The 27312-nt window shown below is 39.0% G+C and overlaps 1 protein-coding gene across 3 annotated transcripts in view; it reads right to left on the bottom strand.

Moving 5' to 3' along the window:
• DDX60 (DExD/H-box helicase 60) overlaps positions 1–27312 on the bottom strand; it is a 92494-nt gene that overhangs the window by 18555 nt on the left and 46627 nt on the right. For all 3 annotated transcript variants that reach the window (XM_038559160.1, XM_038559161.1, XM_038559159.1), the window contains 11 exons: positions 24773–24877; positions 24070–24198; positions 22544–22668; positions 20442–20600; positions 17424–17571; positions 15036–15188; positions 12401–12505; positions 11086–11286; positions 6388–6492; positions 5971–6112; positions 4077–4198 (listed from right to left, as the gene is read on the bottom strand). In XM_038559160.1, the coding sequence (XP_038415088.1) occupies positions 4077–4198; positions 5971–6112; positions 6388–6492; positions 11086–11286; positions 12401–12505; positions 15036–15188; positions 17424–17571; positions 20442–20600; positions 22544–22668; positions 24070–24198; positions 24773–24877 (1494 nt within the window). The remainder of the gene's footprint in view (positions 1–4076; positions 4199–5970; positions 6113–6387; positions 6493–11085; positions 11287–12400; positions 12506–15035; positions 15189–17423; positions 17572–20441; positions 20601–22543; positions 22669–24069; positions 24199–24772; positions 24878–27312) is intronic.

A 27312-nucleotide genomic window follows, 5' to 3' on the forward strand; every position in this document is an offset into this window, starting at 1 on the left:
AATTTTTTAAAAAATCAGTGTTAAAAGGCTTACTCAACTACATGAATCTGTCTAATTTTCAGGAAGTTAAGGTGTTTCTGATTCTTCTGGTATTTACCTGGAATATCTCATTTTCTATCATTTTACTTTCAATCTTTCTGGGACCTTATAGCTAAGATGTGAATTATATAAACAGCATATAATTGTTGGGGTTTTTCTTAATAAAATAAAAAAAAAGTATTTTACCTGAAGTATTTAGCACATATATATTCAATGTACTTATTTATACAGTTGAGATTATATATACTATTTTAGTATTCAGTTTCTGTCTGGACCATATATTACATATTATTTTGTCTAGTTTTTATCTTTTTAGTGATCAAATGTACCGGCATAAATTATTCATAATATCCTCATTTATTCTTTTTGATATTCACAGTAAGATCTGTAGTAATGTCCCATTTTCTTTCCTGATATTTGTAAAATTTACCCTGCTAGATTTTCTATTTGTTTTGTTTTCCTAGCTTCTTAAGCTGAAAAATTAAATCATTGATTTTTTTCACCCTTTTCTTCTATTAACACTTATTTGTACACTATTTTAGAAGATAATTGATGCATTATGATGTCAAAACTATTATAAAATATATTTTTAATTTTTACAATTCTTAATACTGTAAGAACGTTAAAATACTCAAATATATTTACCCTTCCCAACACTTGTATTATGACTGTCATGCATTTTAGTTATGTATGCATATTATAAATTCCATAATACATTATAATTATTTTTAGATACAGTAGATATTTATTTATATCTACCCACACATTATCCTTTCTAGTGTGCTTCATGCCCTGTTACATTTACAAGTTTAGATTTTTTTGTCTGCCTAAAGTATACGATATTTCTTTTAGCACATACAGCAAAACCTGTTAGAACTAATAAGCAATATCAGCAAAGTTGGAGAATACAAAATCAACATTAAAAAATAGTTGTGTTTCCAAAAAAAAAAGTTGTTTCTACATACTAAGTAAGTACCTGAAAATAAAAATAGGACAATCTCATCTGTAATATATCAAAAAAAATAAAGTATTTAGGTATCAACTTAACCATGGAAGTGAAAGACCTCTACACTGAAAAGCATAAAACACTGATGAAAGAAATTATAGCAGACACAAATTATGCAAATATATGTCATATTCATGATTGGAAGAATAATTACTATTAAGATGTCAAAACTATCCAAATTGATCTACAGATTCATTGCAATTCCTATCAAAATCCCATGGCATTTTTAACATAAACATAAAAAACAATCTCAAAAATCATATGGAATCACAAAAGACCTTGAATAGTCAAAATGATCTTGAGGGGAAAAAAACAAAGCCAGAGGCATCACATTTCCTAGTTTCAGAATAGATTACAAAGCTACAGTAATTAAAACAGTATGGTACCAGCATAATGAAAGACATAGATTGATGGAACAACAGAATAAGTCCAGAAATAAATCCACATGTATATGGTCAACAGATCTTTGACAAGGGTGCCAAGAACACACGATAGGAAAGGATAATTTCTTCAACAAATGATTTTGGCAAAATTTGGCATACACGTGTAAAAGAATGAAATTGACCCTTACCATACACTGCACATAAAAACAAACTCAAATTTTAAAGACTTAAATGTAAGACTTGAAACTATAAAATTCATAGAAAAAAAATACGGACATTATATTTTTCAGAATTGAAAAATATACTTAAATGTAAGACTTGAAACTATAAAAGTCATAGAAAAAAATACAGACATTATATTTTTCAATACTGAAGTTTCCATTTAATTATATGGTAAAATTCTAATTATCTGGTGAAATTCTCTATCTTTTCATAAATTTTGTCTATCACTTCTCCTATTTTCTTGAACATATTAATCATACTTATATTCTTTGTTTCTTAATCCCAATATCTGAATTATCTGTGTATCTACTACTATTGCCTGCTCTTCTTCCTGCCAATTGGTCATACAGTCTTGCTTGCTTATTTACTTTTTAGTTCTGGGGCTTTTTTTTTTTTTTTTCACCATAAATTTTTAGGACTTGATAGGATTTAAATGATGTTATCTTCCACCAGAGTGAGTTTTCCCATTTTTGTGTTTGGTTATGTGATTAAAATGTGATCACTCCAATCCAAGTAGAGATTAAAGTGATATTGTTGGTATTGTTTTCCAGTTTTATTAAGTTTCAGTTGATACCTGATTTATATATTTTTAATTTTTTTTTAAAGATTTTATTTATTTACTCATGAGAGACACAGAGAAAGAGGCAGAGACACAGGCAGAGGGAGAAGCAGAGTCCCCACAAGGAACCCAATATAGGACTTGATCCTGGGACTCCAGGATCACGCCCTGGGCCAAAGGCAGATGTTCAACCACTGAGCCACCCGGGCGTCCCAAGTCTATACCTGATTTAACTCTGTTCCTGGGTCATGACCCTCTTGGGACTTTGAGTATGAGGCTGGTGGGTCTCGTTTACTCAGTCCTAAAAGATTCCCAAAGATCCACCTCTTTCCTACAGAGCTTCCTAACCTTTTACATCTTCCGGCTCTAAAAGTCTTCAAAAATGTCTTGAGAGGAATACAAGCCTGTGAATAAATGCAGAACCTTCCTTCTAGTGGGTTTTTACTTAATAAATGCCACAAGACTAGAAACAATTTGGTGTAGTAACCTAACATTTCATGCAGATCTGATGCTCAGTGAACGTTCTCAGTAAACTCATAGAAACCCCGTCTCCTCAATTTCTGTCACTCCAGCCCCATGTGGTCACTAAAAGCTTTAATAACTTTTTTTTTTTTTTGATCTCATAGGAGAGGCTCTCTGAATATGCTAAGTACAATTGTCAAACCCTGTCCAGAATCAACAAATCCTTTGGGAGAAAACCATGATTAGAGATTCCCATCACACCATTAGTAAGTTCTTGCCATTTTATAATTTAGCCAGCCGAATCCTCATTGTTTCCACAGCTCTCTGTCTCAATACGAATGATAACCACTCACTACATCCTACTTGGAAGTGCACAAATTTCCAATAACCTTTAAATAAAAGAGAAAGAGACAGACAGCGAGAGAGACAGGAGATGTCCATGCAAAACATTTCTTTATTGTATATTTTTAATATCTTTTTCCTTGTAAGAATTTAGGTACTAACTTTTCTAAGTTAAATATAAATCATTTAAACAAAATGAATAATACCTCAAGAGTATACTTGTGATGAAAAAAATGTGATGATAGATCAGTGACTTAAGTTGTGTTCACTGGTCAAGAGAATATTCCTTGAGGGCTAAGATTTGTAATTTGACATTGTGGAGCTAGACAATATAGATTTGCTCATCTCTCGGTTCCTTGTCACCTTTTACTAATGTTATTTAGTATAACCAGCCTATCCCATTTTCTCAGATCCTACTGGGGTACCTTAGGAACAGTATTTGATGCTGATTTAATAATGGCAAATCCTGATCAAAGAATATGTTGCAAACAAAATTGGAAAAGAGTTTTCTTGCCTTTATTCTATGTGAGTCAAGGGATGATTTCTTCAACGACTGTTCTAATATTTTTCAGTGAGGACATTACAGTTCATAAGATTTCTTACCTGTGCCCCACCTCAAGGTGAAAAGACCCTAAGGGAACTACAGATTCAATGATGGGAACTATTAGTTCATTTACTGTCTAATTATCTACATTTTTATTTTAGCCACTGGATGTCCAGCCACTGGACATCCCCATTTTTAACATTTAAGCTGAATGTTTGGCTGCATTTCATTTCATGGAAACTGGATGCTACAATTTGATACAATCATACAATAAAATGGAAAACATGAGCAAAATTCTTTATCTTATTTTTCCTCAAGGCATTTCTTCTTTTGATAGATTTATGTGCAGAAGCTTATGAATTATAGGTTAACTAGGACAGTAATCACCGATAGAACAAATTATTATTCTATAAAACAAATGAGCCCTATATTGATAAAATTCTACTGCTGCTGAATCACTTACGGTGGGATCTACTTAATCACAGTAATTTTTAATGTCATCAGAAACATGAATTTTACCTTTGATTGATAAAACTTGATAGTAGTTTCCTGAAACTTTGCTGGAAGAATTCTTCTTCCAAACAGATTGGCCAATACTAACACTAGCTTTTCCATAACATCTTGAGAAAAATGTTTTGAACCTATACAAATCAAAGAGCCTTGTTATAAAGGTAAAAAGGTGCGTCAATCTCATCTTTAACATTTCTTTAAAGATTGTATTCATTTATTTGACAGAGAAGCAGGGGGAAGCAGGCTCCCCGCTGAAGAGAACCAGGTGCGGGGCTCGACCCCGGGTCGCCGGGATCATAACCTGAGCTGAAGGCAGATGCTTAACTGACTCAGCCACCCAGTCATCCCCATTTTTGACATTTAAGTTGAATGTTTGGCTGCATTTCATTTCATGGAAACGGAAAATCTGTAACAAATACAGCAACCAAGGAACTGACAGTGTGCAACGGTGCCTTCTTCTTCCTGCTTTCTACTCCCACACTAGTTCATACCATACTCATTCTAACCCCAAATTGCCCCATCTCCTCACCTGGATTCCATCCACTCCTCTCACCCTCAACTTCAAGCTATGATAGGTTTTCCTAAAGCATTTTATGATCATTTCTCTCGGCCATTCAAAAAATCTCCAATTACACCTCAGTATCTAATGAGCAAAATCCAATCTCCTTAGCCTAGCATTTAAGGCTTTCCAAAACTCAGCCCACCAAGGACCAAGTCCTATCTCCCTTCCTTACCTTCTCGCCACTCACGTTAAGGCACCACCCTTTTGACTTACTCTCTACCGTTCACAACGCATGAATATTACACCGTAGTGATTAAAAAAGTGCTACCTTTAATGACTTGGGCTCTAGACTCAGACCATTTATACCTGAATCTTGGCTCTGACACTTATTACAATTGTATGGCCATGGCAGTTTATTTAGCTTCTCTGTGTCTGAGTTTCCATATTTACAAAATAGTGATAGCCATGTCACATGCCTCATAAAGTCATCAAATTTTCTACCTCCATGATTATAATAGTATACACCCTCCCACCCCACGCTACCCATGACCACAGAGCTTTTGAGGGGATAGAACTTCCTGAGTACCCTTGTTTCATGGAACAGTGCATGCTCAGAGCATAGTGACTAGACTTCTTGCACAAAGTAAAGTGTTGCTATCAATTATGATAGAAGATAAAGAAATGCTATGAAAAGCACTGCATTTGTCAGGAATTGGGAAATATAACAAATTTAAGCACAAAAAGGAGAACACTTCTTTTAGGGACACTGTTTAAAGGTCTACGGTTTAATTTTAAAAATTGAAGGCTTTTAATTAAAAAAAATATATTAGTCATTGGAATATTAGGCAGGCATCAAAGTGCAATTCACAAAAAATTACATGATATTGGCAAAATATATTTCAAGGAAGATTCTAGATTCTAATTAGTTATTTAAATATATAAATTTATATATATTTATGCCATATACTTATATATTTACTGTACATTTATACTCTAAGAAAATATGATTGGAAAAAAATTCACAAATACTAATGGTGAATATTATATTTAACATAATGCTTTCCTATATCTCTTTTCTATGCTCTGCACATATTAAATTTAATTATAAGATATTTATTAAAAAATCATATATTTTTAAAATATGCTCTGAGTCCTAGAATCTAGAAATTACCAAAGTTCATAAGAAACTAACATTTTAAAATAGATGACACAAAAGATGGCTGTCTCTCATATAACCTATATTAGTAGGTATATAAAACTTTATTTTATCTAATTTAATATTTCTAAATTATCTAAATATTAACTTGTGTTATTTTTTGGCAAAAAAATTTTCCTGAAGTGCTAGCTCCACTACAGTTTCTGTTGCTATTTTAAGATTATACACAAGAACAGCAAGCTTACCTTTCCTAGTTGGCTGACAGAGATTATGGAAAAGGCCTTTTCTGAGAAAACTGACAAAAACAAAATTAGAAGGCTCATGATAATGCAAATGTGATACAAGGCCAGCAAACCCCCTTGGTTTACCTTCTTGATCTAAATAGCCCTAAAAAACAAAAATAATTTATTAGTTTGACTCAACTCACCCACGTATAGTAATTAATAACTAACTTATTCAGTGTCAGTTTAAAATAGTATTTAATACCAATACAAGAGGAATTGGTAATTGTTATCTGGCTCATATGTGACAATCATATCAAGTAAAGAAATATTAGTCATTGGATATAACCTTGTAAAGACCACAAATTAATTCAGCATGATAAAAAAAAAAATGAAGATAGTTCCATTCCTATTTCACAAAAAGACAAGGGGCAATCATACCTGTTTCACAAGGAATTGGAAAGAAAACAAGAAGTAAAGTTTCAATAGCTCCGTGATTCTGGGTTGTTTGAAGGACAGCAATGAATGCTTTAGCACGGACAGCACCTTTAAAGAAGAGTATCCGCACCATGTTAGTTTTATGAAATATATTTGCAAACAGTAATATAGATATGCTCTAATTTTAAATGGTTTTCTGTATCTTACGATGTTTCGACATCTTAAAAAACCTTTCCGGAAAAACAAATATCCTTTCTGGCTGGAGACAGACTGTCGCTCCCAGGCCTAGCTAACTCCTGAAGGTGACAACAACGTCTCCAAGAGCATGCCTACCATATACAAACCAACCAGTCCCAAGTGTATACCCCCAGCTGCTTCCTCCCTAGTTCTCACACACCTAGCCAATATTTCCTGTCCAACGTCACCCCGGAGCCAGGTCCCAGGCAACAAGAGGCCACCTGCAGAGCCCAAAACCCAGGAGAATTATTCACAGTCGCCAATCCTAGACTGCTTACTCTGACCTGTCTCGCTTTTTCCATAGAAACTATAATAAAGGAGGCACCTAAACCTTCCTGCTCCTCCCGTCGTTTGCCTCCAGACCAGCCTGGTGTCCTTCACATACGGTGCCCCGTAGTGTGCCGTGACTCCTGTCTCTAAGCCTTGTAAATATAATACTTTATTTTCCCGAGCTTTATCTCTGTCTCCTCTTGTGGCTGCACCTGACTATCACATAAAAGAATATAAAGGCTGGATATCAGCCGTATGTGCTATACCACACAGACACGACGAGCAACATAGAAGATTCAGTTAAATTTCACATTATGTGCTTTACCTTCTTCTTACATGGCACATCCTTCCTTTAACAAATAGAACATATAAAACACGACCATCAGAACCGAAGCATATTGCCAAATAACCGGGTAATAAATGTGAACCCAGTTTAAGAGCTTACAGCCCTTAGTTTATTCTGGAAGAAAACAAGGTCTGCTGTCGCATGCCCTGCAGCGTTGCGGCAAAAATAACAGAAGTATGTCGATTAAAACAAAAGTACTGAAAACATCGCTTGGTTTCCCCTGTGAAACAGCACCGGGGGCGTAGTTCAGGTACCGTGGAGCTGTGCACTAACACGTCTACGAAATATCAGTAAGAGGAAAATTTCCCAGCATCATCACGTTTGAGCCTGTCTGCCATCAGGCCTGGGAGTTCATAGAACCTGGGAAGAACCTGTATTCATCGTAAGGCCGGCGGACATGTGAAATGAAGGTGGGAGGAAATGGATGAGAGAGAGAAGGCAGAAAGGCAGGGGGTATAGTGTACGTCGTCCTTACTTTAGGATGATTCTTTTTGAGGGTCCCCAAAAATGCCCTTTCCTACCACCTCTCTCTCTCTCTCTCTTCTCTAGCTCTACATTTAGTCATAGATGGCAACAGCAAGAAAACAGCAGAGTAGCAAGAGGGTGAGCAACTCATGGTAGTTCACTGTAGTCTTAGAGCTGTAGACACATAACTAAAGCCTTACTAAGATAGTAAGGACCCTGACGGCAATGTGGCAGCAGGACTGGCAAAAGTAGGTCAATAAACTTCCAGTCCAGAAAAGCTACATAAGTGTTAAAATCTACTACACACTAGCATGTGGTTCAAAAGCTACTCATCAAGCCTCACGTTTAATAGGGTATTTGAGCCCCACTTAGGAGGGCAGAGAGAAGCCAGAGTGAAATCATACATCCTGTTCTTTGGTAATCCAACAGATTGACACTAATGTACCTATATCCAAAAGTGAGAAAATAGAAAAACCCACAATAGATCAATTTTTTTATAAGGAAATTGATCGCTTTCCTAAAGTTATTCAGTCATGCTAAAAAATGTTTTTTAAATGTCTATATGAGGAATGAAGACAAAGATCTTTGGCCACAGAGTGCTTACATTCCAGTGGGAAATATAGAGAAAATAAGTAAAAACATGATAGATAGATAGATGATAGGTGATAGATAGATAGGTGATAGGTGGCAGATACCTGATGTACAGAAGGAGGGGCACGCGCCGTATATAAGTGAATCAGGATCACAGCGCAGCACACAGGAGAAACATTCACAACTTAGAAAGGGCAACGTCAGGAGGCTTTACTGAGAGTAACGTTAGAACCAAAACTTGAATGAGGTAAAGGAGTGAGGCTACGCACACGACTGAGAGAAGACGTTAGAAGCAAAAGAAACAGCAAAGCCATGGTCCCCAGGCTGTAACGTGCCTTGAATATCCCTGGGGCAGGCAGTGGGCTCATGTGGGACAGCAGGGAGACGTGAGTTCAGCAAGATCATCGGGAATCCGGTTCTGCAGAACCATCGTAAGAAAAGGGTAGGGGGCTGACCTATAAAAATTGTTTTCTTGAGACGCCCGGGGGCTCAGTGGTTGAGCATCTGCCTTGGGCTCAGGGCGTGACCCCGGGGTCCCGGGATCGAGTCCCACATCGGGCTCCCTGCAGGGAGCCTGCTTCTCCCTCTGCCTGTGTCTCTGCCTCTTTCTCTGTGTCTCTCATGAATAGATAAATAAAATCTTTTTAAAAAATGATTTTCTTAAAAAAATGGTTTTCTTTATGGAGCAAAATTGTTTTTTGAAAAATTATTTGGCATCCTTGATGGGCACCATAAGATACGACCTCTGCAAGACAATGCAAAATAACATAAGGTAAATGGATAATTATGAATTGACATTAAAAAAAATACTTTATTAATATGTGGAAGAGTGATGTAAGAAATAGTGAAGCATTTCAGGAAAATTAAAATTCCGGTAGCAGACTTAAAATCCACATGTGTATAACTACAGAGCAGAACTGAAACCGGAGAGCGGCAGCAGCGATGTGAAAGATAAATTTCACAGGTTCTCCCATAATGAAGAAACACATAGCAATAGAGTACAGAGAAAGAATTCTTGATTTAAAAATTATAATTTTTCTTGATAAAAAATTGGACAAATGAAAACAGAAGCAAATATCAAAGATCTAACTTAAGAAATCTCTTCTTAGTTCCAAAACCACTTGATCGTAGCAAAATGGAAATGAGTTTAACATTACTGAATCGTACACTTAAAAACGGCTAAGATGGTAATTCTACGTTATTTTTATTTTACCACAATTTTAAAAACTGATTATGAAGATTCAAAGTTCTTAGCATGTAATAACTAAAACATCAATTTTAAAAATGGCCCACAAAACAGATTTTGAAATTTAAGGATTTTTTTAAAGATTCATATAAATACGTAGGCAGAAAAAAATCAAATTAACGACAAGAGAGTAGGAATTACGTGGCTCCTTTAGGGGAGACTAAAAGTGTCTACTCCTCTTTATTTTTTTTATTTTATTATTTTTTTTCTACTCCTCTTTAACAGTATGCTCCAGAGGAAATGAAGCCATCTTACTTTCATGTGATGAGTAGAGAAAATTCTGAGAACTTTATGTCCGTACTTGAGCTTTTTATGTGTGAAGATTACAGATAGATTTTCTTGAATATGCCAAGGCAAAGAAAATAAACCACTCCAATAAACTTTCTTAAATTTTTTTTTAAAAAACTTGCTAAAAGATCTATTCTTCTCTCCTACACAGGAGTAAAAATTAAGAATGCAGAAATGGGGAAGTTTTGGTCTAAAATGATAGGTGCCTGCACTGTTAGACCAGCAGCCCCAGAAGAGCCAACTCATTACGAAAGTCCTAAAAGATTCCTCGCATCAACAAACAGTATCTGAATTAATAGACAATATTAAATATTAGTATTCAATATACAAAAATAATGCATCTTCATAAGAATAAAAATCAAATTGTTTTATTATGAATTTTAAATCTCTCATGGTGAGATTAGACACAAAATATTTATCTCAGCGAAAATTTCAGGAAAAGTTCAAAATCATATCAACATCTAATCAAATATATCAGTGTTTAAAAACCAAATGTACATGCGTGGCCAAATACCAAAATGATAATAAGACTGGCTTTGGATGATGAAACCTGTATGCATTTTGTCTTCCTTCAACCTTTTATATTATCTAAATATTCTTTGATGAATTTGGGTTGCTTTGTGTTTTTGCAAAAAATAAACTCAACTGTTATGAAATGATCACAATTAATCATCTTGCTCCTTTTGAAAATGGAATCTAACACAGATCTTTTAAGATCTACCGCCAGGGGCATGCGGGTGGCTCCGCGGGGTGAGCATCTGACTCTCGATTTCTGCTCAGGTCGATTTCTGCTCAGGTCGTGATCTCAGGGTCATGAGATGGAGCCCGGAGTCAGGCTCTGAGCTCAGCAGGGCGTCTGCTTGAGACTCTCTCTCCCCCTCCCGCTGCACCTCCCTCCCCTCATGTTCCGTCTCTCTCTCTCTGAGTAAATAAATAACATCTTTTAAAAAATCAAATCAAGTCAAATCTCTAGCCAGCAGCACCCTTAACTACTCTAGGACAACACCGATCCCACATGAAAGAACAGTAACCCTTAATTCCAAATGCCCATTCAGCACAAATTCTGTGATTGACAGAGGAGACAAAACTAATGATTATCCTCTCTCTCTAGCCCCAACCCTCCACAATGTGAGACATTGCAAAGCGCAAAAAGCCAGTGAAACTGAAAAGTCATCGCTAGAGACCTCGAAAGAAAAGCGAGGCTGACCACAGCCAGGCTGGCAATGGAGACTCTACCTCCGAGGATCAAGCACGATACCTTGGCTTTAGCATCCTCTGGGTCGTCTGCCTTGGAAGCCAGCAGCATGAGTCGCAGGACCAGGGTGATGCCCAGAGGGAACTGTCCTCTCAGTTCAGGAACGTTGGATTTAATGAGTTTTTCTATCTTGGGCAACGGAATACCGAAGAAATATACATCTCCCATCAGGTCTTGACCTCGTCTCCCGGCTCGTCCAGACATCTGGAACCGAAGAGAATCACAAAGTAAAACTCCCCTAAACATTTTGTCCATCGCAGTGTGAGAAACGAGCCTTTCACGTGGGGCTGGAGCAAGTAAGCCGTGCGTACGCCCAACCGTTAGGTAAACTGGAGCTAGAATCCAACTAAGACAGAGCTGAGAGCGAGGCAGTTATCATTACGCCCTTGCTTCGTGTCAAAAATGGTGCTAAATATTCATATCATGATATAAATTCGAAAGAGCACGATGAGAAGACTGGCCCCTAATTTCAAATTCACTTAGAGCTGAACTATTTACCCCAATTCTGTCCTTCCCCACTTCCCCTCCCTTGTTCCTTTCCTACACACGGGTGTGTTGCACTAGCAATCACCATGCAAATTGTGCACAGATTGAAGAAATACATGAGTAAGATAAAATTCAGAAATGCTACTCAGAGAAAGCAAACCCTTTATAGAAGCTGTATTAGTTCTCATCTATTAGGTGCTCAGAATGCGCTAAATCCTTTGAACTGTTCTGATACGGGCCTCGCAACACACACCATGTGAGGTAAATATGACCATTATCCCCATTTTACGATGTGGGAATAGGAACGCGGGGCACGGGAGAAACTTGTCCGTAGTCAAACACCAGGAGGGGGAAGATCCAGGACTCACACCGTGGCACCTTGACCCCAAAGCTCGTCATCGGAAATGTCATAAGGCCCTGGCTCCGGAGCCCGACGCGATTGCAAAGGTGACGTGGGAGAGGGAGCTGGTGCAGAACACAGCCCCGGGGGAGAGAGCACAAGGACAGAGGTTGGGGAAGAGGCGGGAAGTAAGAGGGGTGTTCTGTGGGATGGAAATGGGGCCTACGGGGGAATAAGAAGGAAGTGCTTGGAGAGAAGGAGAGGAGGGCATTTTGATGACAGCCTGAGTGTTGGCTGCCAGATGTGGCCTCGCGCCCTTGCGCTCATGTGCCACTCTGCGTCCCACACTCGGAAGCCATGGGCAGGCCCGAGTGGAGGTCCAGGGGCGCCGGCCCGAGAGCTGGCAGGTGCCTTCCCGATCGCAGGCCCCATAGCAGGCCCTGTGTGTCAGCGTCTGAGGGCCGCACATTCACCTGCTGCGTGTTGCAATACCTGTCTGTAATTGAGGGCATCCAGGTAGATAGAGTTCTGAGCAAAAACCACGGATTTACAGGGCATATTGATTCCTAAAGCCAGTGTCCCGGTAGCTGTCACCACCTAGGGAGAGGAGAAAGGAATCCTTCACGGAACAGCATTTCAGGAGGAGGCCAACGCTGGGCTTCCCGGCGCCCCCGACGGAGACCCCCTACCCCACACGCTCCCGGGCCCGCTCCTGCCAATGCGTGTCTGGCTGATTCAGTTCTCGGCTCAAAGGTCCAACAGAAAACCCAGGACCAGCGCAGCCACAGCAAGCACCGGCCACCGGCCACCGGCCACGACCCCCCGCCTGCACACGCGTCCTCGTGGGACTGTGATGCTCAGGTGGCAGTCGTGGGTCTGCTGCCTCCGCTGGGCCCCGAGCCCTCTTGGCCACTGCATCCCGGGGGATGGGGGTCCCTGGCCGGGGACAGGTCCTCAGTGACTGTTTCTTAATGAGGGACTGAAAAGGGGATTTCTTCCTGGCGGGGCAGCAACACTTAGCAACCCGCCTCTGGGCTATTGCTGCTTCGCCCACGACCACTTACTTGTGAAGGTTATTTCTATGGAAATTACGGTAATAATAGGAGCAAAACAGTTTCATTTTTCCCCGGAATTGCCTTGACAAACTGACCAAAAAGGCACCAGGGCAAACTTTAATGATTCTTAAATGATCCAACTTTTGCTCATTTTCTCGTATAATGCTGAGTATTTCTTTCTTTCTTTCTTTCTTTCTTTCTTTCTTTCTTTCTTTCTTTCTTTCTTTCTTTCTTTCTTTCTTTCTTTTTTTATGCTGAGTGTTTCCAGTGGCCCTCTCTTTCTCTTTTCATTGATTGTTTATATGCCATGGCTTCATGTCAATGTGGAATAATTTTCTGGAGTTACTCTGTAACTGAGATCTACACATCTGTGAAAATGAAATGCATACTCTATTAGCTTTTTCTAAAGCTCGTTAATGAAAACAAAAACGGGAAAAGTAAGAACGTTAAATTTATATTGTAACTAGAAGAAATACCTCTTTAGAAATGTGTTCTCTATGACAAAGCTATCACTATTTCCATATTGCCTTTTCCGGAGTCATCTAATTACTCATTTAGTAAACTGGTAGTATTTAGGCCTCTACTATTTAACGTATACTGTTTAACTTTTTTTTTTTTATTTTTTTACATATACTATTTTAGACACAAGACATGCCAATCAAAATAGGTGTACCTCTCTTCCTCAATGTATAAGCGTGTAGAAAATTTTGTCTCTAGTTATTGTCCTTTTTCTTAAAGATTTATTTGAGAGAGAGAGAGGGTAGGAGTGGAGGGAGGGGCAGAGGAGAGGGACAAGCAGACTCTCCGCTGAGCGGGGAGCCCGACCCGGGGGCTGCATCCAGGACCCTGGGGTCATGACCTGAGCAGAAGGCAGAAGCTTAACTGACTGAGCCACCCAGGCGCCCCTCTAGTTAATGACTTTTAAAGTAAATAAATATCTTATTAGTTGGGAGAAAAGCCAAGCAAAGTTGTTAACGATATGTCTTAGTTTTTATCCAGATTAAAATATTACCTTTTGATTTTCTTCAACACATTATTCAAAATTAAGAAATACTTACCTACAGTGGTATCCTCTCCCTCTCTCCTCCCTCCCTCCCCCTCCTTTTGCTCTCCCTTTCTCACTTTCTTTCTTTCTTTTTTTTTTTTTAAGATTTTATTTATTTATTCATGAGAGACACAGAGAGAAGCAGAGACCCAGGCAGAGGGAGAAGCAGGCTCCCTGCAGGGAACCCAATGTGGGACTCGATCCCGGGACCCCGGGCAGACGCTCAATCACTGAGCAGCCTAGGCATCCCTCTTTCTCGCTTTCTCACGTACACAAATATAATATACATCATACAAAAGAATTTGATATGGATACTTTTAAAAACTCAGGGGCTATTTTTAAATATTACTCAAGGTCTGAACTGAGATATTATATTAATTGTCCTTGTGGATTTATCCAGACTATCTGCACACACCCTCATGTAACATACTACATAAAACGTAATAAGGGCTGGCTTTCCAGCTACGTAAGGTAATCTCTGTCTTATCTGCCATCAGTGACAGGAGAGAGAGCACGTAGGGGCGACTCAAATAAAAACTGCCAAGATAGGCATGAGCCCCGAGGAAGTGACACATTCTTGCTCTGACTTCAGCTATTACACTGAGAAAAGATTTGACCAAAACCCTATTATAAGTGTCCTCTAAGCTCATGAAAGGATGTCTGTAATGAAGATCACGTGAACAACTGGCACAATTCCCTAGAAATTATTAATGAAAAAGCAAGGGGTTGCTGTTGCAAGATCATAATAGGCATACTTCATTCCAGAAATATCTGGAAAAGTATCTGTTTAGGGAATATTTTAATTCATGAGAAAGAGGTAATAATGAATTTCAAATCCCCTCCCTCAATTAAATAAGATGGAAGACTATGCAGTGATATCCTGAGTTGTAAATAAATATATATATATATATATATATATATATATATGATATAATTAGATAAGAAAGAATTGCTATTTTCCCATTTCATGGACATTCACTTTCATATAGACACAGCTTCAACTTTTAGGATGAAAAAATTTACCTACCCTAATAAATCCTTTCCTAAAAAGAACCTCAACTAACTGTTTGTCTTTGAAGCTTAAAGAGCTGTGATGATATCCAATACCCCTTCTTGCCAAAGCCTTCAGCTCTGCACCTTTTCTTGTGAATTTTACTCGATCAAACACCATCTGCAAAGTCTGAAAGAAGCAAGAGTATTAGGGACTTTGATCACTTATCTAAGTTGAATTTAAATCAGAATAAAATATTTAAATGAAAGTAGCAGTCATACTATGTAATAGTTTTGTTTTGTTTTTAAAGATTTTATTTCTTATTCATGAGAGACCTAGAGAGAGGCAGAGACCCAGGCAGAGGGAGAAGCAGGCTCCATGCAGGGAGCCCGTTGTGGGACTTGATCCCGGGACCTTGGGGTCATGCCCTGAGCTGAAGGCAGAAGCTCAACCGCTGAGCCCCCTGGGCGGCCCTTATGTAATAATTTGACTAAATGAAGCAACTGCTTGAGATTAACTCTACATGAGAACCAATAACATTTTATGGCAGCAACAGTAACTACAGGAAATATTCCCAAATCCTTGAACATGCTATCTCTGTTTCACCCCACTTTAGAGATGAAAAATACTGACAAAACAGTAAAGAAAACACCTAGCGGAGGCGTGAGTATATGACCTGTCATAGCCTGAGTGAAGTCAGCTCTCTGTGGAGCCTCAAAGTTCTCCCTGGGCAGAAAAAGACTTCTCCAGGAAGGCAGAGCTGGCTCCATACCCTGTATGGTTGGAGAGCACTTACCTCTCACTGTAAATCAGTCATAAATGGCCTTAAACATGGCGATTCCCTAAGGAGGAAATCCACTTGTGTGGAGAGTTATATGTACAAAGATAAACACTGCATATGAGAGAGAGAAAAAGAAAGAAAGAAGAAAAGAAAGAAAGAGAAAGAAAGAAAGAGAAAGAAAAAGAATAGATAAAGAAATAACGACCGCTAAGCCACAGCCAAAAATAAACACAACTATAGCATCAGTCATCACTCCTACTCTCCGCACTACGCAGACAGAATCTCCACCTCGCCCTAGCAGAAGCCGACTCAGCCTTCCCTTCTTCCTTCATTCAGGTCACTGAGTCCTTCCACAGTACCATCACTAAGACTCACGCAAATGCACCTCATCCCTCCCTCCTCCCTACCCTCCCTCCCTCCCCCCCTCACTCCTCGCCTCGCCGCTCCTCGCTTTCCCTCCCCTCTCCTCCCTCAGCCTAAGCCCTCCCTCCACTCCCCCCCTCCTCCCCCCTTTCCTCCCCTCCTCCTCCTCCCCTCCTCCCTCCCCTCCCTCCCTCTCCCTCCCTCCCTCCCTCCCTCCCTCCTCTCCTCCCTCCTCCCTCCCTCCCTCCCTCCCCCCTCCTCCCTCCCCCTTCCTCTTCCTTCCTTCCTTCCTCTTCCTTCCTTCCTTCCTTCCTTTCCTCCCTCCCTCCCTCCCTCCTCCTCCTCCTCCTCCTCCTCCTCCTCCTCCCTCCCTCCCTCCCTCCCTCCCTCCCTCCTCCCTCCTCCCCCCTCCCCTCCCTCCCTCCCCTTCCTCCTTCTCCCTTCCTTCCTTCCTCCCTCCCTCCCTCCCGCCCTCCCTCCCTCACGCCATACAAGAAAGAAAGAAAGAAAGAAAGAAAACCCTAAGTATCCAAAAGCAAGAGATACTTCAGTTGTTTAGTCATCCATGCAATGGAATATTGAGGAGATATTCGTATGATGATGTAAATTTATGCTTATTAAAAAGGAAGAGACTGTGTAGTTTACCAAAAAAAAAAAAAAGTATACAGTAGAACTGTGTGTGTACATAGTCCCCATTTAAAAATGTATGAAAGGTTCATCCAAAGGGCAGTGATTCCTTCTGATTGACACCATTGCTTTTATTATTACTAATTTGTATTTTCAACTTCATCGACCTTAAGCATGGATTATTTTCATTCAAAAAATTTTTGAAGAAAAAATGGCATGCCACTTTTAGATATTTCAATGTCTTTTTGGTGGAATGTACTAACTATGATGTAGACAGCTTCTGATTTTGACAAATTCATTATTTAAAGAGTATTGAACCACATGTACCCAAATATTCGAATGAGGCATGTGGGATGGAAGTCTAGAATTCAGGATGTGAAAAAGCCTTTCTATGAAAGAATAAATAATAAAAGGACAGACCCGCTCAGGGATTAATTGTTAACAAGCAAAAAATAATCTATAAAGCCAGATCCTGTCCTTTTTAGATATGCTCTGCAGAGCCCTCGAGTTACACGTAGCTAGGAGGTCACACACAGAGATCTCTGTTCTACTGGAGATCGCATTCAGTTATCACATTCAACACTGTCTACAACTGAGAGATAATGGCTGATGAGTGAAATCATTTCCTGGAGTATTTCATTCCGAGAGCTGACCTCAGCGTCTATCGCTTTTTGATTAGCATATGTGCACTCCTCAGGGATTTCCAGGTTCTTCTCTAGAATCTTGAGTAGATTATTATGTTCAGCTTCATATATTAGCTTTTGATCCATTTTTCTGGGATTTTTCAGGCTTCTCTCATCTCTGTTCATAAAGATAAGTTTTAAGGAATAAATAGTCAGATTCAGCTACCATAGTGAGCCCAGGGCTTCCCAGATCCCCTCATCACCCAGACATTCGCTCCTACATACATCTGTACTATTTTGATTCAGACCTCTCCTGCACTTCCTCTAATGCACTCCCCTATAAGCCTCTGGGACTGGTGGTCCTCCGGTAGACGTTTCTCTATGTACCCATATTTTCCTTGAACGTTCCCTTTCGTCTCTGCTGCAAGTTGCCTTCTTACCAAATCTAGTTCTCCTCAGACGACCTCTGTTGCTACAGTGGTGATCGTTTTCTCTGTCTCAGCCTTCATGACATCAGGCTTGGAGGTAAGGTAGGTGTCTCCCTTGCTCCACATTGCCAATTTCAGGCCACTGTACCTCTCCCCTTGTGGTAAAGGCTGTGACAGCTCTGAGTTTGGTTGTTAAGCAAGGGCTTTCAGCTACACCGTTCCCTGGAGAAGTGTCCTTAACTGACAAGAGCTTCCTAGAAATGCCTGCGAGGTTACAACCTCTCTTGGGAGAGAGGAGGAGTCTACAGCCAGTAATTGACTAATATGAGGTATAGAAATCAGCCCCCTGGACCCAGGCTGGGACATTTTGTGATGCTCCCAGATCTCCCTATTGGACCAGGACCAGCCAATGTTCCAGCAAAACTCACATCCATGCATGTTTTCTTTGCTTTCTCTCTCCCTCTCTTTTTTTTTTTTCTTCCTTCACTCTCCTACAGGTCCTTCATAAGTGTAACCTTTCAATAAATCACTTACACAGATATCTTCATCTCAGGGTGTACTACTAAGGAATCTTCCCTCAGACATGATTGCATAAACCCTGGCTGTGTCATCAGACCATATTATCCATTACCTGTCAATGTAACAGCCTTTTATACCCAGCTCACTTACTTTTCTTTAATTTTTTTTTTTTCATATTGTCTCCTAGCTGTGAATATAAGACTACTTCAAAATGATAAGAAGAGCTCAGTTGTATCCCATAACTAAGAGTTTCCACCTCCAAATAACATTACCCTTAACTCAAGGGAGAATGATGTGACTATGGAAAGGCCTGGCCCTAATGTTTGCAGAGCATGGGGCAAAGTACTAATGGAGGCCCACATATTGTTGTTTAACTACCGGTTTTAAATCAAAGTAACAAACTGTCAAATAAAATATATTCTCTTCTTCTACCTTGACACATATAGCTCCATAATGATATGGAATTTAAAAGGGTGAGAAAAAAAATAAAATAAAATAAAATAAAATAAAAGGGTGAGAATGAGCTCTGGGTGGCTATGCCTCCCAAGATCCACTGACTCCTAATATTATAGGAATAGTTACAGATAGAAGAGGGAGGGCCAGAGGGGAACCCTCCAAAACACAAGGTTCAAGATAAGATCCCCTCTTACCCTCCATATAATGGTGGTACTGAACAAGATATTAAAACATCTTTTATATTTTTATATTTGAATTGTTGGTCACTAATCCAGTTGGAAATGATGGCTCCCAGTGTCCTGAAGAAAGGCCACCTAGAGATCAGCTCCCGAAAAGGCTTATACTACCGATGCTGTCCCTGTCTGGGCTCTTCACCTCCCACTACTTCCAAGAAAACATCACAATAAGCAGAGGGAAGATAAGAAAGGTCAGCAGCAAAGTACAGCTTGCTCTAGAGCTTGAGAAATCTGACTCAGAGAAGTTCTAAAAGCTGTGTCTACTTTGAAAAAAATATCTGAGCTTGATTGCTCGGAATCATTTAAAAATATCTTACCTTCCAAGCAATATGCTGAGCATTGCGGATAAAAAGAGGAAAACATTAATAATGTAGGAAAAAGAAAGACAAGTGAAAAATAACAGTAAAGCATCATAATAATTGATCTACTAAACACTGAAAGCGTAACAAGAACACAGGAAAAAGAAAAGATTACTAAATTTAACTAGGGAATTATAGCAAGATTCAGAGAAGAGAGCAAAATTATGAGTGTAAGCTTTGGGGACAATCAGAAAAGAGTGCACTTAAGGCAGATGGGTCAGATCATGTGAAAACATAGAGGTAGAAGAACAGGTCATGTAAGGAGAACCGCAATGCTGAATATGGGTAGAGGGGAGTGGTAGGGAGTAAAATGGGAAAAGTCATGGCAAAGCCCCAAACCTGTTGGCATACAGCAACAGCCAAAATAAGAAGAAAGAATACTGAACATGGAATAATTTAATCAATTTGAGTATTAGCAAGAGCAACTGTTAGCTACGCTGGAGAGTAGTGAACCCCCAGGCTCTGGAGTCTAAAAAGAAGACCCCTGCAGTCATTCAAGGAAGACTCATAATGAGCATCTACAGAAGGAGGGAATTACAGGGAGACCATGACCTCCGAGGACCAGAGTTGTCAGGATTCTACATGAGAACAGCAGGGAAGAGGAGTCAAAAGCAAAGTTCTCAACCATAAAACTGACACTGCAGTCAGTTCTCAAATCCATTAGATGCTCTCATATGTGACCGTGATACTAAATCCCTGTGGTGATCCAAGACACGACGCGTTCTGACTTTGTTCTGAGGACTGACCCAGAGCTGGAGTCACACGCTTCTTCGAGGCGCGGTTATGGCAGGTAATAACCCCCCATGCTCACAGGCCGTGGTCCCGCCTCCCGGGAGCCCTGAAAGACACTCGTCTATGCAGCTCTGGTATATGCATATGAATAGCATCACCACCAGTCTTTACCCCATTCTCCCACCCAAACTTACACAATTTGCAAAGAAGTCCAGGCAGTTACTAGAACTTCGTTGTAGCGCATTCAATGCATGTTTCTGACTGGACTTGTGAAGTACTTTGACCTTTAACCGCTAATTCATTTCATTAAATACTTACATTGTCTTTTGTCTCTCGATGGATTTTCTGATTTTTCGAATTTTGTTAATCAAGTCATGGGCCTCTTTATCAGCTTTGGGAGGCCTTTGCATTGCTTGCTTTTGCAACAGGAAATACCTCAAGCTTGCAGCCCTTCTTTCTACATCTTCTAAGTTGAATCTACGAATAAATGAAAAGACAGCTTACCTTGAAAACAATTTCATCAATAAAATCTAAGTCATATTTCCATCTACTGTTCACATCCTGACATATACCTGTTGAGTTCTTAATATCCACCTTTAGGAGTTTTATCCCGAAGAGGCACACAGGGTGCCTGGGTCAGCAGACTCCTTATTAATTACCTTCTAGGAAACAGTAAGCTCCCCTCCTTGCTGCAGACCTTACCCCGAGGCAACAACCAGAGCCCATGGAAATTTTTCCTGTAAATGTACTCAGATACTCCACAGGTAAAGGAGAGAGAACAATGGATTTTCCCTATTTACATACAGAAAAGAGATCGCTCCTTCTCCAAAACAAGATGAGAAAAAGAAGTTTAAAAACAAAAAAATATATATGCTGTTTTGCTGATTTGTATTATTGTTGTAGTTGCTCTTGTATTAATTCCACTCATCTTGAGGTCAAAGGCCTTAGCATCATATAAAAATATGTAAGTTCAGATTTCACAAATCTTTTGTGAATTTTAGGGATTCCTTTGTGGGTTTTTTTTTTTTTTTTTCATTTTACTGAAATCTAATTGACTTGTAACATTTTATAAGTTTAAGGTATACAATGCAATATATTTGATACATATGTGCACCACAGAGTGATTACCAATATAACATTAGTTAACACATCCATCACCTCCGCGTAGTTGCCTTTTGTGTATTAGTGTGAAAAGATTTTAGATCTACTCTTTTACTAACTTTGAAGCATATAGTACAGTATTCTGGGTCAGCAGACTCCAGTCTACTGTTTTCTACAGAATTGTGTTTCTTTCTAACTAAAATATGTAGCCATGCTCTAAAGTAAAGTAGGTGAGCTGTGTAACTTTTGGTACAAGTTACACAGTTTTGGTACAACTACCAAAAGTTCAGAAATTTTTTCCTTGTGCCAACAAAAAAAGGTAAAAGGTTTGTTATCTCCAAAAGTTCCAAACACAGCCATACATTTAATTATCATCATTATTTTAAATATACATCACAAATAATGACCCCCTACTACATGTCTGTTATATATAAACAAGTTTCATTAAACTTTGCCAGCTGAGCAAAATTATGTAGCTTGATTGATTGATTGATTGATTGATTTATATCTGTAGCCTGTTTAAGCTTCTATGGCTGAAAGTAGTTTGAAATTGTCTAAAGTAAAGAAAGCATTTTATTCTGATCCCAAACTATGTGATCAAAGTTAATCCAGGATATAGTGTTACCTATGTAGTGAATATATTTAGGTATAATTAAGGTATATATAATATATATACCTTAATTATATATAATTATATACAATATATATAAATATATAATATATATACCTTAATTATAAATATATGTATTGATACATATTTATATATATATATAGGTATATTTAAGTATATAATTTATACCTCACCTAAACTGGATGATTACATTCAATTTTAAGCTATTTTCACGCTATAGCATATATATGTTAGCAAGATTGTGTCTCTAAGTTACAGTTCTCTTAAATTTAAATTAAAAACAATAAAATACACCACCAACAAATACGCTAGCACGTTGTAAGGATACTTTAATTCTACGTGGGATACTTGTGTGTGTTAACATTCAATTTATTTTGCCAAGAATCTCATTATTTACTCGAAATTTACAAGACTTAAATAAAAATATAATAGTTTGTAGTAAGAAGATAACAACAACAATAACAAAATAGAGTGGGAAACTATTTAAAGATGGTAATTTGTAATAGCACCAGTAAAAATATTTTTTTAAGAACTGAACGAGGAAGGTATATTTTTTAAATATGCATTCTGATAAGTGAACACCAGAAATAGTTATGAATACTTTATTATAACAGTGAATTTTTGTAATTTTCCTCAACAGAATAAGCTTGATTCAAATTACAAACAAAAACAAATTAAAATGACTTACAAAAAAAACAATGCTGGTAACTTTTCCATTTTCCTTAGCTTTTCAACGAGAAGTGGAAACATGCTGACTGTGTTTTCTGAACTAAAAACTGAATCAGGACAAAGATTCTTCAGAACTGTTTTGGCCTGTAGCAATGAATAAAAAAATCACTAGTTTTGAATTCTGCATAATAATAAAGAAAGGAACTACCACTTTCAGCTAAAATATTTTCATAGTTGTCTAGTCTGTGTTTCTGTGCTTCTTTGAAATAAAATATAATAACAAAATAATTATGAAAATATAAACTTTTGTAGAGAATGACCAAAGATATATACAAATCAATGCACCAAAGAACAACAAAAAGACTAATCTATATACATGCACACATATATGAAATTTAACATGCAATTATGTAAGGCAACACAAATCAGTCAGAAAGAGGTCGCTCAGTAAATGATGCCGGTACCACTACTGCAAAAGGTGCAGTAAATCAGTTTCTCTCCATGTTGTGTATAAAAACCACTTTCAGATATGTTTTGAATGTTTTTAAACAACAAAAATAAATGGAAGGAAATGTAAATTAATTATGCTTCTGAGTGGAAAGAGATTACCTAAATTAAAATGTAATGGGAAAAAAAACCTCAAATGGGAAAAGTCTGGCACATGTCACTTACCAGAAATGAGAAACCTCAATGTGTGACAACAAAACAAACTTCAAAATATAAAGACCATCATCAACTTACTTAATATAAATATGCAAAACTTATGACTCCAGGTTAAGGTTCTAAGACACAAATAGTTCCTACAAATTGAAATAAAAATCATTAAAAAAAAAAAAAAATCCCTACAGGCGCCTGGGTGGCTCAGTAGGCTAAGCGTCTGCCCTCAGCTCAGGTCATGATCCCGGGGTCTCGGGACCAAGCCCGGCAGGGAGCTCCCTGCTCCGTGGTGAGTCTGCTGCTCTTTCTCTCTCTCCCTCTGCTCCTTGCCACTGCTCCTTCTCCTCCTATCTCTCAGGTAAATAAAATACTTTTTTAGAAAGAAGAAAGAAAGAAGAAAAAAGAAAGAAAGAAGAAAGAAAGAAAGAAAGAAAGAAAGAAAGAAAGAAAGAAAGAAAGAAAGAGAAGAAAGAAGAAAGAAAGAAAGAAAGAAAGAAAAGGGGAAGACAAAAGGATCCCAAGACAAACGTGACAAAGGAGTAAAGAATGCTTCGGAGCCACCACTACTGTGATTTCAATCTCTCTGCTGTCAAGGCATCAACAGTGACCGCGGATACGGGCGCCCCTGTTCTGGTCCTATTATGGAAGGTGGCTCCTGCTGTGCGCTTTAGAAAGCCAGAGGATTAAGCAAAGAGCAATTTCCTTTTCCCCCTTCTATTCTATCTCAAAATCCCTAGACTTCCAGTTCAACAGAAAACCCTAAAATAAACATTGAAGACTAAAACAGTAACAGTAATGATGATGATGATGGCGATGGCAACGAAAGTCAAGAAAACAAAGAACATAGGGTTTTGCCAAAAAAAAAAAAAAAAAAAAAGTGAAAATTACCTCCTCGGCATGGCCATTTTTAACCCAACTGGTTAATTCTGCCTTTAAGCTCTCTTCGTATTTTCTGGCATCCAACTTTCTAATGACTATTTTATCCTTAAAATGAATGAATTTCTCCGGATCCAACTCCTTGAAAAGAAATGCCACAGAATCAAACAAAAAAACATGCAAGAAAATCCAAAGATGTTTCTCAATTATGCATTTAATTAACAGAATCACAAGCTCCTTGAGAGTACAGATTACTGAAGGTCTTCTAACCCCCCCGCCCCCACCCCAAGTTTCCTGGACGGAAACCTAATAGGATGAATGAACTCTTCAAAGGAAGAATGCAGAGCAAAACCACGTAGAAGATGAAAACGGACAGCACGTAGGGCCTGAGGAGGGAAGGGCAGTGCGATGAGAGAATAAAGGAATATGCATCCAAGACGTAAAAGGAAACTAAAATATTCTAACATCCCAGAAATTGAAAAAAAGAAATATTTTCAGGGATTCCGTGGCATTTTACCCCACTAAAGTGAAACACAAAATATTAGCAAGAAGAATGTCTGAGAAGGGGTGATTTTATTTCGGAAACAATCGATCAATAATTTTAGAAGAGGAGAGGCACAGGATCAGAAGGGGTGAGACTTTATCCTTCTGAACAACGACGTCCCCATCCACTATAATAAGACTAATTCTAATTAAATGCGTAATTATTACGTACCTGGGCCCTGGGCCAGCTCTCCCAAAACTGAAGCATGGTATCGTAAAGCTGGACCGTTTCTCGAGGGGAAAGGGTCAGGTCACAAGGGAATCCGTACTTTTCGATCTACATTTAAAATAAAATTTAAGAGTTTCATATCCTTTCATATTATCTCATGTTCTGTGATTTGTCCTGTGAACCAGTGTGATGTCTCGGCCCGGGAGAGCCTCTGTTCAGGGACTAAAACCTTATCTCGTTTTTTGAAACAGGAACCGGGAATATTGAAGTGGGTAAAGACCTAGGATTGAGAACAGGACTGCTGGGTGTGTGCCCTTGGGAAAAACTGGCCCCACCCCCGGGGGCGCCTGCGGGGCGGTGGGTTAAGGTTGCCCTGGGCTGGGGTCGGGCTCCCAGGGCCCCGGAGGGGGGGCCTGCTTCTCCCTCCCCTCCCTGCCTCTGGCTCTCTCCCATCTCTGTTGCTATCTCTTGCCTCTCAAATAAATAAATGAAATCTAAAAAAAAAAAAAAAAAAAAAAGAGAGAGAGAGAAAGAGACACTGAAAAAGATATTTTCCTAGCCACTGACATAATGCACTCAGAAAACCAATAAATCATCAACTTTAAGCACATCTTCCGATCCTAATCTCTGGAAAACAACTTGTGTAAGTTTCCTGATACTCCAACTGGCTAATAAAGACCCCTGGCGTTTACTTTTCAAGTGCGACACAATCTGCCTTTGGCCCCAATTTGCAATTCCAAGACCCCAAATGAATACCTCTCTTTCAGCTCCTGTTCTTCCTTTTTCCTCAGTCAGCAGCCTCAAAGTCACTACCAGGAGCCCAAAGACACTGAAAACAGCACTAAACTAAAATGTTCAAAGGGTGATAAGTGCTGACTATAAACAAAACACTAAGCAAGAGCTTGACTGATTTTGTAAAAAAAAAAAAATAATAAAAATAAATAAAAATAAATTTAAAAAATCCACCAAAAAGTGTTTGCATTATTTCCTAAAACGTTTTAACTGGGCTAATTCTCTATAAACTGCTTCTGCATGTCCAGTCGGAGTGCCGGAAGCTAAAAGATGGGCGGGCTGCTTAGGCAGGAAAGCCCGACCTGTACCCTGTAGCTGAAATGGGTTTAATTATGAATATGGTTCTTTGTTTCGGAGCACCAACCCAGGCTAAAAAGGGGCAAACCTAATTTTCTTAAGTTCTGAGAAAGGAGCTGGGCCGACTCCAAGACTAAGACGTGGGGATCGCCTTTGAGACACTCAGGAAAGCTTCCTTCCCAGGTCAGTCACTTGGTTCTGCTCTAAGCCTTTCTGATATGCGTGTCATTAATTTTTCCACAAGCATTTTTTTTTTATAATTTTTTTTTTTTTTTATTTATGATAGTCTCACAGAGAGAGAGAGAGGCAGAGACACAGGCAGAGGGAGAAGCAGGCTCCATGCACCGGGAGCCCGACGTGGGATTCGATCCCGGGTCTCCAGGATCGTGCCCTGGGCCAAAGGCAGGCGCCAAACCGCTGCGCCACCCAGGGATCCCTCCACAAGCATTTTAAGGTATAAATTAAACACTCCCGTTCCCCAAAAATTTGCGTTGTGGGATTTTTTTTAGTGGTTTCAACTGTTGTTGCTACAAATCAATCGCCTGTCAAGCCCTGATCCCTGAAAGGTTAATAGGTCATCTTTAAAGGAAAGCAGGGAGGGGGAGGGTCTATTCAATGGGCTTCTTAAAGGTTTGTCATCGGAAATGGTAAGTCTTAAAGAAGGGACCATCCTAGACAGATTTCTCCACATCTTTTCACAGCAGGACACCCGTTTCAGCAAATAGCTGTGAAGTTAAGGAACTCAGGTTTGGAAATTCTGCAGTAACAAAGCCATAGCAAACACGAGGCCCTTGGGGAAGAAAACTGCTTAGTAGGATGGAGACTACAGCAGAGCCTGAATCTGAAAATCCCTTTCTATTTCCTCCTCTAGATGATTCCTCATCTATAATACAGGAATTAAAATATCTGTACTTTCACCTAAACCGGTAAAACCAAATGAGATAAACATGACAGGATGAGTTTTAAATTTCAAAGACTAGTAGGTAAGGAAGTCCTGAAGATCTAATGCCCAGTACAGCGATTACGGACGATGCTGTAATACGAACATCAAATATGCTGAGACCGATCTAATTATCGCCACCACCAAAAAATAAATATGACTTGGAAGTGGTGACTCATTTGGCCTAAGAAACAGGTATGTACGATCAACCCGAAAATTATCACCGTTTTTACGATAGAAGTCTTATTTCTGTCACGAGAATGCTTGTGATTTCTATTTTTTTTTTTTTTTTTGCTTGTGATTTCTTAAGACTCTTCACCTTTTATCGAAGGCTGAGTTTCTTCGTTTCTAAAATGTACAACTCTGACTACGCCATAGACTCATCGTAAGAATCAAGTTAGATTAAAAAAAAAAAAAGTTAGGTGATGGATGTAATAGGTCTAGGGAGACACCCGGCACCTGGTTGGCGCCTCAACTGTCAGTGACCAACTTACAAGGCTGACTTGTGAAAGCG

Source organism: Canis lupus, chromosome 15, assembly GCF_011100685.1.
Source record: "Canis lupus familiaris isolate Mischka breed German Shepherd chromosome 15, alternate assembly UU_Cfam_GSD_1.0, whole genome shotgun sequence".
NCBI classification, from domain to species: Eukaryota; Metazoa; Chordata; class Mammalia; order Carnivora; family Canidae; genus Canis; species Canis lupus.